This window comes from Gadus morhua, chromosome 7 (genome assembly GCF_902167405.1).
Source record: "Gadus morhua chromosome 7, gadMor3.0, whole genome shotgun sequence".
NCBI lineage: Eukaryota > Metazoa > Chordata > Actinopteri > Gadiformes > Gadidae > Gadus > Gadus morhua.
In genome coordinates this window covers 9122141-9133739 of record NC_044054.1, presented here as the reverse complement: position 1 = coordinate 9133739, position 11599 = coordinate 9122141, and the positions used below count along the sequence as shown (strand labels likewise).

The following is an 11599-nucleotide window of genomic DNA, read 5'->3' as shown; positions in this document are numbered from 1 at the left end:
TAATTCCCGATAATGAACACCTCGTCGGGCATTATCCCTTACGTGTTTCCCACAGACAGAAAGCAATGTGTGGTGCGTGAGGCGGAGTGGGACCCCTTTTCAGCCCGGGGGTTTCAGGCCCATACCGCCCCCCTGCGCAGAAGTCTTGAGACAACGACGAGTCCTGACGGGGGGGGGGAGAGAGAGACGAGTAGTCCTGTAGGCCTGGTTCTGACGGCCGTGTTTCATATTAATCTCATCGTTTTTTCTGAGTTAACAATCATTTTGGCCAGGTGTTTTTCAGCACGGTAGCCTATATCATACTAACCTTTTGGGTTTTCCTTTGATAGGCGCGTTGAGCGGAGGAGCGGGCGAATCTGCTGTTTAGTGTAGCCTACCCGCGCTTGTGTGTGTGTGTGAACGAGAATGTCAGGGAGAAAGAGTGCTATGCGGAGATGAATGAACGGAATGATATTTAGATTTAAAAATCGCAAAAAAAAAGAAGCAGAATCAATTTGTTGCTCAGTGTTGATTCTGTGGCGCAATGCCATACCTTGTTCTATGTATGGGAAACAAAGGTAATCAAAAGCAGCTCACCAATTCCTGACGAAGGTCCCCGCTGGCTTGCCAGGTCGCCCTCCAGGGCCTCCAGAGCCTGTTTATCCCCTAGTGGAAAATAGGCAGTATGCCTGGAGGTGGTGGACATCCTCTGACCTCCCTGGGTGTTTCTGTGGAGGTCTTGGATCATGCGTATCATGGTCTTTTGCTGGTCCATCAGGATTTGTTGGTTAACCAACAGGTCACGCAGAAGACCTGAAAAAGAAAAAAAGAAACATTTAGTAGGTCTATAAAATAGCAGTTTTAAATCCTCAACGCATGTATTTTTGTATGTACATATTTATCTATTCTATTCCAAGGATATATACTCATATATATATATATATATATATATATATATATATATATATATATATATATATATATATATATATATATATCACTTATATATCAAGTGAAGGCTGGAGGAGTGTAACACATTAATTCTTACTTCCACACATTTGATCACAGCCTCCCTTCTGAGTCCCTGTCCCTGGACTGACAGACTGGCCCTGATAAGGTGTCCCTGCCATCTCCTCCTCTGACCCTGTCTCTGCCATGTCACCTCCACCATAACTCGTGCCAATTGCTTGGCAAAGGTGTTGGAGCTGGGCGTAAAAATATATTGTTACTATGAATTGCTATTATTTCAACTTTCAACTTAATTTTCAATTCTGATTGCCTAGTTTATTAGTGAACAACAATTTACATATTTTATCATCTCCATGAAAAAAGCGAAATTAAATTACTTCTGCAATTATACTACCTGAAAACCCTGAGGCTGCTCATTGGTCACAGGGACCTCATAACACCCACTTTGCGTGGGCTGCGCTACTATGAAGCACCTGATGTTGGACGGTCCAGAGATAGCAGGGGCCTTAGGGAGGATTTGGAAGGCCTGTTTCCTTGGAGGACTGCAGGGCTCTTGACTTTCAAAGTCCATTCGGACGTGTCTACTTGGCCTTTATTAGAGACAGACAAACCAAAAGACAAATAAATGAGTTCATAAAGAGACTGGCTTTGCACAAAAATGTTGGAACAAAAGGCACTTAAAGCATAAAAGTCACACTTGATTTTTCTTTTGGGTCTCCGCCGGTCTGTTGTTGGGTCTTCGGCCTCTGATGCCAAATCAGTCTGGTTTTGATCCAGTGGCAGCTTCTGGTGACACTCCAGATAGTTATCTGTTGAACAGAACACAAATTTAGGATTGTATTTATTGATATCATGACTGATCAGTTAATTATTTAAGGAAACATACCTTAAGAAAAAAAAAACCTGGCATTGTCGAATAGAGGCCAGGTATCCTGGGGCTCTTCCAGCTGCCTTATGGCCCGATTGACTCCCTCAGCCTTGTGGGGGGGCCACCTGCATGCCCCATTATTGTACCATTGCGTTGGCACAACCTCCACCTCCTCGGAATTGTCAAAGCAGACAACGGAAAACATAGTAGCTGGTGTTCTGCATGAGAACAAAAATCAAACTCTGTTAACCAGTTTAACCCTACTGCCTTGCCTACCTAACCTACACACATTTAACAACAAGAACGATTCCAAAATAACTGAACATATTGACAAATCAATAAATGCAAGTTTTACTGTGTGTGTGTGTGTGTGTGTGTGTGTGTGTGTGTGTGTGTGTGTGTGTGTGTGTGTGTGTGTGTGTGTGTGTGTGAGCGCAAAACACCTCAATTGGTTCTCTTCATTTTTAGCAGTATTTGGGGGAAAAGCCCGCCACCACCACTTAGACAGAGTTAAATAATAAATCAAGTAAATCAGCTAAACAATATCATTAACTAAAAGAATGCTCAAGAGTCACGAGTCAAGTTTCGAGGGTTGTATTGAAATCATACAGAATTTATGGTTAACAGTAACTATCAAGGTTTCCAACAGTAGGCCACACAAACAAATGAACAGTTCCACCTTAAACTAACAGTGTCTAAGTGGCCGTGTTTAACAAGAAAGAAGTTAGAATAATAATAATTCGACACCAATACCCACACAATAATCAGAGTGAGACAGGAGCTGTTTAACAAATTAAATAAAAGGTCCAAAACAAAGAAAAGTCATCAATAATCACTATTACAATTCCCTGTTTACTTCTAAAAAATCTTGGAACTGGGTCACCAGGTCAGTTCAGGTGTAGCAGAGGGAATACAACAAAGGTGTCTCTAGTCTCTAATAAAGGAATTCTGACATATTTTCTTACATTTCCATCAAGTCTTGCACATTTTAAACTTGGTGACAGGCCTGAAACAACCAGAATGTCTAATTCAGTCGAGTCCACAGGGTAACTAAAAAAATGCTCTCTTCTAGTGTACAACATGTACATTACATAATAGCACCCTTCATGCAGAAGAATGTTTTGCACTAAAGCAATGTCATCATGAATTCTAAAGCAGTTGTCACCACCACATGAAGTTCTGATTGTTACACCATCGATGACTAACTTTCTAAACTGCTTTAGAGAGCTTTCCATCAGCTGTGGCACAGGTCCTTCATTGTGCCATGTTTTCTCAGATAGTCCAAATCGCACAGCCGTTTGTCCTTCCCGTTATTATGCTCTATGTGGTCGTCAAGTTAGCGCTCTGTGTGTTTCACAGAATGACCGCCCCCCCGACCGACCCCCCCCGGGGACTGCCCCGATCTTGTTGGCCCCCCTTAGGGCCTGGCTACACCAGACGCGGAAATGTTGCTTTGCGGACGCGGTGTGAACGCAGCAGAATTCGAAACCGTTGAAAGCAATGAGAGTGGCTACACCAGACGCTGAAACTGAATGTACCGCGCCGACATTTCCGCATGGAAAATTAAGACATAGACTGGTTTCTATTTTTATTATTTTCCGCGAGGTTTGCGTGGGCCTTTTAACATAGAGTATGGTAATAAATCAATGAAATGTAATGAAAACCATTATATATTTTGCTGTGAATAATGAGGGAATCAATAAATCTGATTATTTCCCAAACCCTCGAGAGCTGTTACTATGGAGATTTAACGTTTTTAACGATTAAAACATTACTTTTCTGTTTGAAGACGACAGTGTATAAGATAGATAGTATACGTAGACAGTGTAAGTATATAGATAGCAAGTAGGCCTAGATAGTTGATAGTTCAAGAATGGATGATTATTTATCAATTCATGAAGTTGAAAAACGAGTACAGCTTTACGACCACAGTGACCCGAAATATAAGGATAAACGTCAAAGAGATGCCGGATGGAGAGCTGTTTCGGAGGCAGTTGGCATAACTGGTGAGTAACTTCTATACTATACTTCTATACTATAAGCAGCTATTGAACTGGACCATAGTAATACTAATTATTCATAATAGTGGACGTTCCTCAAAATCATTATGTCTATAGCATTACTTTAAAATTGTTTTTACTTAGTCTATAGTGCTTATCCTGAGAATGTATTTTTAAGTGGAAACAGATTAAAATGAATCATGGTGTCAACAAGAACGTTTTAATCAACATACATTTGGAACCAAGAATGTCTAATGAGAGACAGGGAAACAGACAGAGCGAGAGAGAGACAGGGAAACAGACAGAGAAAGAGAGCGGGGGGGGGGGGGGAGAGACAGACAGAGCGAGAGAGAGAGAGATTGATAATCAATATCTATTTACAAAATATCAATATCTATTTACAAAAAGATATATATATACAATGATCATCATGTTATCCAAACCTATTAAACTACATTATTTACAAAATTATTTACACATTATGTGCACTATTTAAAGCTCCTTCTGGGGAGTCAAAGAAATTACAGAGGAACTCCCGAGTCTGAAGGGCTTCCCTGGGTCCTCTGTTACCCCCCATGTGTCTGACACTTTGCAGACCATGTTCTCCATCCCTTTGACCCTCTACCATATCTCTGTTCTTAGGCTTGATCAGATAATTATGTAGCACACATGCTGCCATGACTACCATGTCTATATGACACGGAAGCATGGATATTCTTGACAAAAAAACCCTCCATCTGGCCGCAAGAATGCCAAAGGCACACTCCACTGTCATGCGAGCTCTTGACAGCCTGTAGTTAAAGTGACTATTATGCCTTGACAGGTTGCTGCCAGGGTAGGGTCGCATCAGGTACCGCTTCAAGGGAAACGCAGCATCACCTACCATCATGTATGGCACGTCACCTTGCTGACCATAACCAGGCAGGGGGGTGTCTTCTGGCACATTCAAAGTCTTTTCACTCATTCCCCTCCCCAGTGCTGAATGAGCGAACACCCCACCATCACTTGCACGGCCAAAATCGCCAACTTGTATGATTATAAATTTTGAGTCCGCATCCACCAGGGCCAACAAGATTATTGAAAATGTTTTTTTATAATTAAAAAACTGGCTGCATGATTTTTTGGGTGCTTGAATTTGAATGTGCTTCCCGTCGATGGCCCCAATGCAATTTGGAAACTGCCATCTTCTCCAAAAGCGCTCTGCGATAGCTGTCCATGATTCCTCCGTTGGTTTCGGCATTTGGGTCTCCATCATGTGATCGACAACTGCCCTACAGGTCATGTGAACGGAGTCTGCCACTGTTTTTCTGCCCAGCCTGTAGGCAAGAGCCAGACTCCTGAAAGACTCTCCGGTGGCAAGGAATCTGTAGGAAAATATATAATTTGTTAACTGGTGTACAACATACATGAGTTATTGTTATTTTAAAGAAAAAAATCTGTTATTGAATTATCAACTGTCAACAGTTGTGAAGTGCCAAGGTCGCTGGAAGGACCTAAGGGACCAATTTTCCAAAAAAACTTTACAACCACGGAGTGGATCGGCAGCAGGACCCCAAAAGGAGTGGAAATACACCCAAGCCCTGTCTTTTCTTATTCCCCACCTTCAACCCAGGAGGTACAGTGCAAACACTGAAAGGCAGTGATGGCTCACCGATTCCCAGCGCACTATTTTACATATAGCACAAGTTCTAAAATAACTGAAATGATTTTCTCATTTTAAGAATCAGCATACATTTACCTAGACCAGGGGTGCCCAAATTCTTCCCTCTGGAGGGCCAAAATTTAATCGGGGGGAGGCTCGTGGGCCAAAATTGTAATTTTTCAGTATATAAGGTTAAATATGGGTATAAATAGCATGCGTGTGCAAAATCAACACTATCACAAGGTCATTTTGAAAAATGAATGACAATGTTTATTGTGCTTCACATTAATGTTCAAAAAATAATAAATAAATCATAAAATCTATCTTCTTTAAATTAGAAAAATAATTGAAGGACTATGAAATATTTGAAGACAGACATGGAACATTACTAGGCCTTGGGCCTGTATCTTCAAATACAAAGATTTTTTTTAGTGCAATAAAAGTAACACAGAACAATAACACAGGACAGTAACTAAGTAACACAGGACAGAGCAGAACATACTCCGAATACATTGGAGGTCCAGGCCTATACATTATGATTTGAAGTAGGCCTATCAGTGAGAGACATGAAGCCTGTCCTTGGTTTTTACAAGTCTCTTAATATCAGGCTCCAGCTGACAGAGTGAGAATGTCATGAAGGTGAGAGTCAGATAAAGCATTTCTCAGTTTGGACTTATTAAGATTCATCAGGCTGAATGCCTGCTCACAGACATAGGTACTTCCAAAGAGGGAGAACATCACCTGTGCATGTTTGCGGATCTTGCCATATCTGTGTGCAGGAACAGATTTGTAAAAGTCCTGTAAAGGAAGCTCTCTAAACCGGCAACAGAGATCTGAATCAGACTGAAGCTCCAAAAGTTCCATTTGAAGCTCCTCACTGACTGCATCCACATTTACAGCAAAGGGTTGGGCAAACAGCTCAAATGCTGCTTCGTTTCCATGAAAATCCTCAAAGCGATGGTCAAACTCCACCACAAGATCGCTGAGAATGTTGCAGTATTTTGGTGTGTCTTCCTCCATCAACCCAACTTCTCTGAGGCTGGGAAAATGTGCCAAATTTCCTAAATGTACAGACACAAAGACAAAAGCAGCAATGTAAGATGCAAGGTTGTTCATTTGATTTTCAATTAAATACCAAACATCAATCAAATGAGAAAAAAACTTGTTTTTTTGTGTTTATGGCTGCAGTACAAAAAACAAATGTGTTATTGGATTTAATGCCTATATTTAAATAGAAAATGTATTCTCCACACACAATGTATGTAACAAATATAATAACATGCTGGTTATAGTGATCAATAACCAGCCTACTACATTGTTTTGTGTTCAATAACATATTCAAGTTAGATCTCACCTGTTAAGAGATGTCTGTTAAGCAACTGGAGCTTTTGCTTGAAGGCTCTGACATGGTCGTACAGCTGAGTGATTATCTGGTCTCTCCCTTGAAGCTGAAGATTGAGGATATTCAGCAGCTCTGTGATGTCCACAAGAAAGGCCAGATCTGCAATCCAGTGCTTGTCCGAGGGCACTTGGATGTTGTTCTCCTTTGTGGCTTGAAACACCCTGATTTCCTCACGCAGCTCAAAGAAACGTCGCAAAACTTTCCCGCGGCTCAGCCACCGCACCTCCTGGTGGTACAATACATCCCCATACTGGGCATCCATCTCATCAACAACAGCTTTGAACTGACGGTGTGAGAGCGCCTTTGAGCGAATATTATTGACAATGCCAACGACATCCTGCATCACGTTCTTTAGGCCGATATTCTTAGCGCACAGTTGCTCCTGATGCAAAATGCAATGATATTTAAAAATCGAGCCACCACACTCACGGACTTTGTCCGACACAAGTGCAGTTAGGCCTGCTCTCTTACCGACCATGGCCGGGGCTCCATCAGTCGTGATGCCAGATAGGTTTTCCCACTTCAAACCATTCTTGTCCATAACTTGCTCCACTGCCTTAAAAATATCGATACCTCTTGTCGTCCCTTTCAGTGTTTCAAGGCCCGCTAGTTCTTGGCACACTTCAAAGTCCTCATTGACGCCTCGCAAAAACACCAGCAACTGTGCTGAGTCCGATATGTCGGTGCTTTCATCGCATGCGATGGAGAAGGCAGAAAACCGACCTGCTCTTTGGGCTATCTGGCCCCGAACGTCTTCGGCCATGTCCTCAACGCGGCGGGTCACCGTGTTCCGTGACAGGCTTATTTGAGAAAAAGCCCGCTTCTGAGTTGGACACACAGCTTCAGCAGCAACTGTCAGACACTCTTTTACAAAATCACCCGCAGCAAAAGCGTGTCCACTTCTGACAATGATGTTGCTAATGCGATAACTTGCAAGGGTGGCATTTTCTTGTGCGGTGGATGGCTGAAGTAAAGTTTGCTGCTGTGTTTCTAGCTTGATTAGCAAGTTTGCCGCCTTTACCTTTCGGTCCTCGCCTGTGTATTTTGCGAACTGGTGAGAATGCATAGTTTCATAGTGACGACGAATGTTGTACTCCTTTAAAACAGCGACCTTCTGCTTACATACCAGGCATATTGCGTTCGAATCGACCTCGGTAAATAAATAATCATGTTCCCAACATTTTTTGAATTTGCGTTTGTCTGTGTGCCACTGCCGCTCCATCCTTGCGTCTCACTTACTCGCTGTCACGTGACTTCGGATTGGAGCGCAAGAGGATAGGAGCTCAACAGCGCCACCCTACCATCAATGTTTCACAATGTTATTCTATGGTCAGGAATGGAAGTGCACCAATCAATAATATTCAATGAGTGCGAGCGCTGATGGTGGAAAACAATAATATATACAGTGGGTAAGGCGCGGGCCAAATAAAATCAGTCGCGGGCCAAGTTTGGCCCGCGGGCCCCAAATGGGGCTGCCCTGACCTAGACAATAAATCATTGTGCATGTCATTTATGCTTTAGCTCTAGAAGCAACCTAGACCAAGTTGAAGATTGGGAGGCATTGGACCTGAGCCATAGAGAGGATGTGCGGGAGGAGAATGACCATCAACCAGATCAGCATTCTCAACCTGGTTCTTCAACCAACAGGGTAGGGCTGTGCAATTGTTTTCCTAACCTAATAAATATTTGTGTTAAATAATTGTAATTTCAATGTTGATTCAAATAATTGTGATTATCATTCTTTTCCATAATCAAACAGCCCTACAGCAGACCTGCTGCACGAAAGAGGGCCTCAGCACCTTTGGAGTCTTTGGAGGATAGGCTGCTGGCTATGGTCCAGGAGCCTCCACAGCACATGCACCATCGTGTGCCACAGGAGGAGGATGAGATGTTACATTTTGCCCTCAGTCTGGTGCCCTTGCTGAACAAATGAATTGGCTGGGGTAAGCTGAGGGCAAAGATTGCTCTTTTAGAGGGGCTCCAGGGTGTCCATGATCTGGACCAAGGGCACCAGCGGGCACAGATGCAGGGCCCTGGTCTAATTAGGCCATGGGATCAGACATCCCAGCCATCCCACCAGAGCCACCAGCCATCCCACCAGAGCCGCCAGCCATCCCACCAGAGCCGCCAACCCCAACTATTATATGCACCACCCTCACATGCACAGGCACAGAGGTACAGACCAAGTGAGGAGACTTGGGGGGAATGTGGTGAGAGTACTGTGCCCTCACCCATTCCTCACTACACAGACTTATAGTGTATTAATAGTGCAATAAATTGTCTATTTAAATCAATATTTCCTTCGTGTTTCTCTGTAACTTGTCTAAGCCCATGCAGTTTGTCTGAAATTGATGGCGTAAGTAAAGGCGGTGCAATGCCCCCCTGGGCCTTGAGCCTCCAAATAGAGGCCCATTGAGGACCACCCTGCTCTCTCCCCAAAACCATAATAATCATGGCAAAAGCTTGTGTGTTGGCCTACCTCAGTGTAACCACAAGTCTTTGCTTGGGTTCAGCTGCCAGTCTGTAATTGGTGTCCTGTCGCTGGAGATCTGCACCAATCACTGACAGGATGTGGTCCATCTGCGTTGATGTCATACGAAAATACGATCGATGGGTTGCAGCGTTAAAACGCAACTCCTCCGCCAGGTTGTAAAATACCCCTTGCTGTCGCCTGCGCTGGTTGATTGCAGTCACCCAGGTCCGTTTCCTCTTTTTAATCCTTTGGAGGATAACAAGTAAGGCAAGTGCCTTCCTCCTATTCACTGTAGGCACTGTAAAAAAACTCTCTTGTGGTTAGATTGCGCATCTGTCATCTATGCTAGACTATCTGCAACTAGCCTTTCTGTCATTAACGAATTAATCAGTTAGTTAGTATCACACAAACAAACGTTTAAAACAACTCTGTAGAGGTTAGATTATTCACAGCTTTTCATCTATGCTAATATGTCTGCAACTAGCCTGTCTGCAATACCGAAGTTTTACATAACTTGCTATGTATCAAACCTACTTAGTCAGACTAATATTATATTGATCTTTGACGTGGAAGCTGGTTACCCTAGCTATTTCATTTGCAACTAGTTCGTTTGTATCAAATTAGTTAGTTGGTCACTTACCAGCGTAACTTTTTATCAATGGTTTATGATTTATGTCCGTTGATGGTTGCTTGGTAACTATGTCTAGCTCAAATTTAACGTTATATGAATGTAGTTTGATTTACGGGTTGCTGTAGACTTAATACTTACCCATGTTACTCTGATCCAGATGAACTGGTGCCGATGAACTGTGGTTTATAAAATATATAAACACAGAGATCAAAAAAGATAAAGGAGCCATTTTTAACGCGTCCAGTGTAGCCGGTTAATTTAAAATTTCCGCTTGGTGAACGTTCTATTTCCGCACGGCAGAATTTCCGCGTCTGGTGTAGCCGTAGCGTTAGGGTGGCTGTGTTAGAGAGCCCACCCCGTCGTAAGGTCTGGTGCCCCAAACTTCGCAACGTTTCTAAGGCTAGGCCTTCCTCTGGGCCCTTTAATTTTGTTTAGAGAAACTGAACCACTTTTCTGCTGGGAACAGTGAAGGCTATTAAAAAGGGTGGAGATTCACTGCCAAGCAGAGGGAGGTGTCTGGACAGTTGACTTTCTTGATTCTTTAAATTTTTTATCTGTTTTGGTTTAATCATGAGTAACCTAATGAGTTTGTTATTTTCTTTATTATAGTAGCCTACACCTGGTTTATTGTGTATGATTTGAATTTACTTGTCTATTGCCTTTTATGCTTTCTTTTATTGATTTAGTTAATTGTTAAAGGTTTACCAGTAGATACACTGAATTCTCATTTTAAGGGTGATCTTTAAACTACGTTTATTATGATCAAGAGGGAGGAATGAAGAATGTTGGTGTATTTTAGTGTCTCTCTTTGTTCACATGTCTAGTCTAGGAACAGGCCAGTGCCTCTCACACTGATACAAGGTGTTATTTCCAACATCTGCCATTTGTTATGTCTCAACAATGATGAACCAACCTGGTCCTCTGGGACATAGCCAGGGCCATATACCTTATCAAGGCTGAGAGTGCTTCTGTTTACGTGTTATTCATGTTCCCTCTGTGTATAAATACTCGCCCCAACCCTTTGGTTCGGTGAGAAGAGGGTTCGACAGCCAAGGAACACGTCTCAAAACTGCTCCTCAACCGCGTCCACTATAGATTATTCAACCTAAGTCTGTATCTCGCTGTATTACATCCTGGAATAAACCATCTATTCAACCCTCTGATCCAACCTGTCAAGTTGCTTTGATTTTGACTTCAAGAATTACTACTACGACGGAAAATACACAACGCAGAGTCTATACGAACAGTTTAGAAATAAGCTGAAATCTAACAGTATCATTTCTCTGGATGTTATAGAACTCTGCTTGGATGCTGATATTCTAATGTACATTCATTGGATAGAATATTTAAAGAATGTTTAAACTGAAGGGGGTCGCCGGCCCTTTGCTGCGTGTCGGGCCGAACAACGCCCCTTAACAGTGGTATAATGAGCACATACCACAGCCTGTCGTGATCTATTGCTTAATTATATTCTGCATAGAAATCTATACGGATCAGATGTGTCCATGTAAACGCGGCTACTGTTGAGCCTACTATTTATTTTAACTGTCTCTGCGTATTTCCCACGGTCCCACCGGTATAGCTCGTACTCATTAGCCTAGCCTGCTCGACTTTAATCGACATAGGCTTCGAAAG

General features: G+C 42.6%; 1 protein-coding gene and 1 long non-coding RNA gene across 2 annotated transcripts; both read right to left on the bottom strand.

Annotated features, from left to right (window-relative positions):
• Positions 1-4020: 4020 nt before the first annotated feature.
• LOC115547891 (uncharacterized) lies at positions 4021-9420 on the bottom strand. The gene is made up of 2 exons (XR_003977436.1): positions 9340-9420; positions 4021-5180 (listed from the first exon to the last, which is right to left on the bottom strand). It is a non-coding gene; the product is annotated as an uncharacterized LOC115547891 (long non-coding RNA).
• LOC115547890 (general transcription factor II-I repeat domain-containing protein 2-like) lies at positions 5815-7994 on the bottom strand. Its single transcript, XM_030362396.1, has 2 exons — positions 6813-7994; positions 5815-6519 (listed from the first exon to the last, which is right to left on the bottom strand). The coding sequence occupies exons 1-2, from the start codon at positions 7924-7926 to the stop codon at positions 6062-6064; spliced, it is 1572 nt and encodes a 523-aa protein (XP_030218256.1). The 5' UTR covers positions 7927-7994; the 3' UTR covers positions 5815-6061.
• Positions 9421-11599: the final 2179 nt, after the last annotated feature.

Excerpts from the sequence above, each read along its gene's own strand:
- LOC115547890 (XM_030362396.1), bottom strand. The coding sequence starts at position 7,926 with ATGCATTCTCACCAGTTCGCAAAATACACAGGCGAGGACCGAAAGGTA. Across the intron at positions 6,520-6,812 it reads TAACAGACATCTCTTAACAG|GAAATTTGGCACATTTTCCC; the intron begins GTGAGATCTAAC and ends CTGTACATTTAG.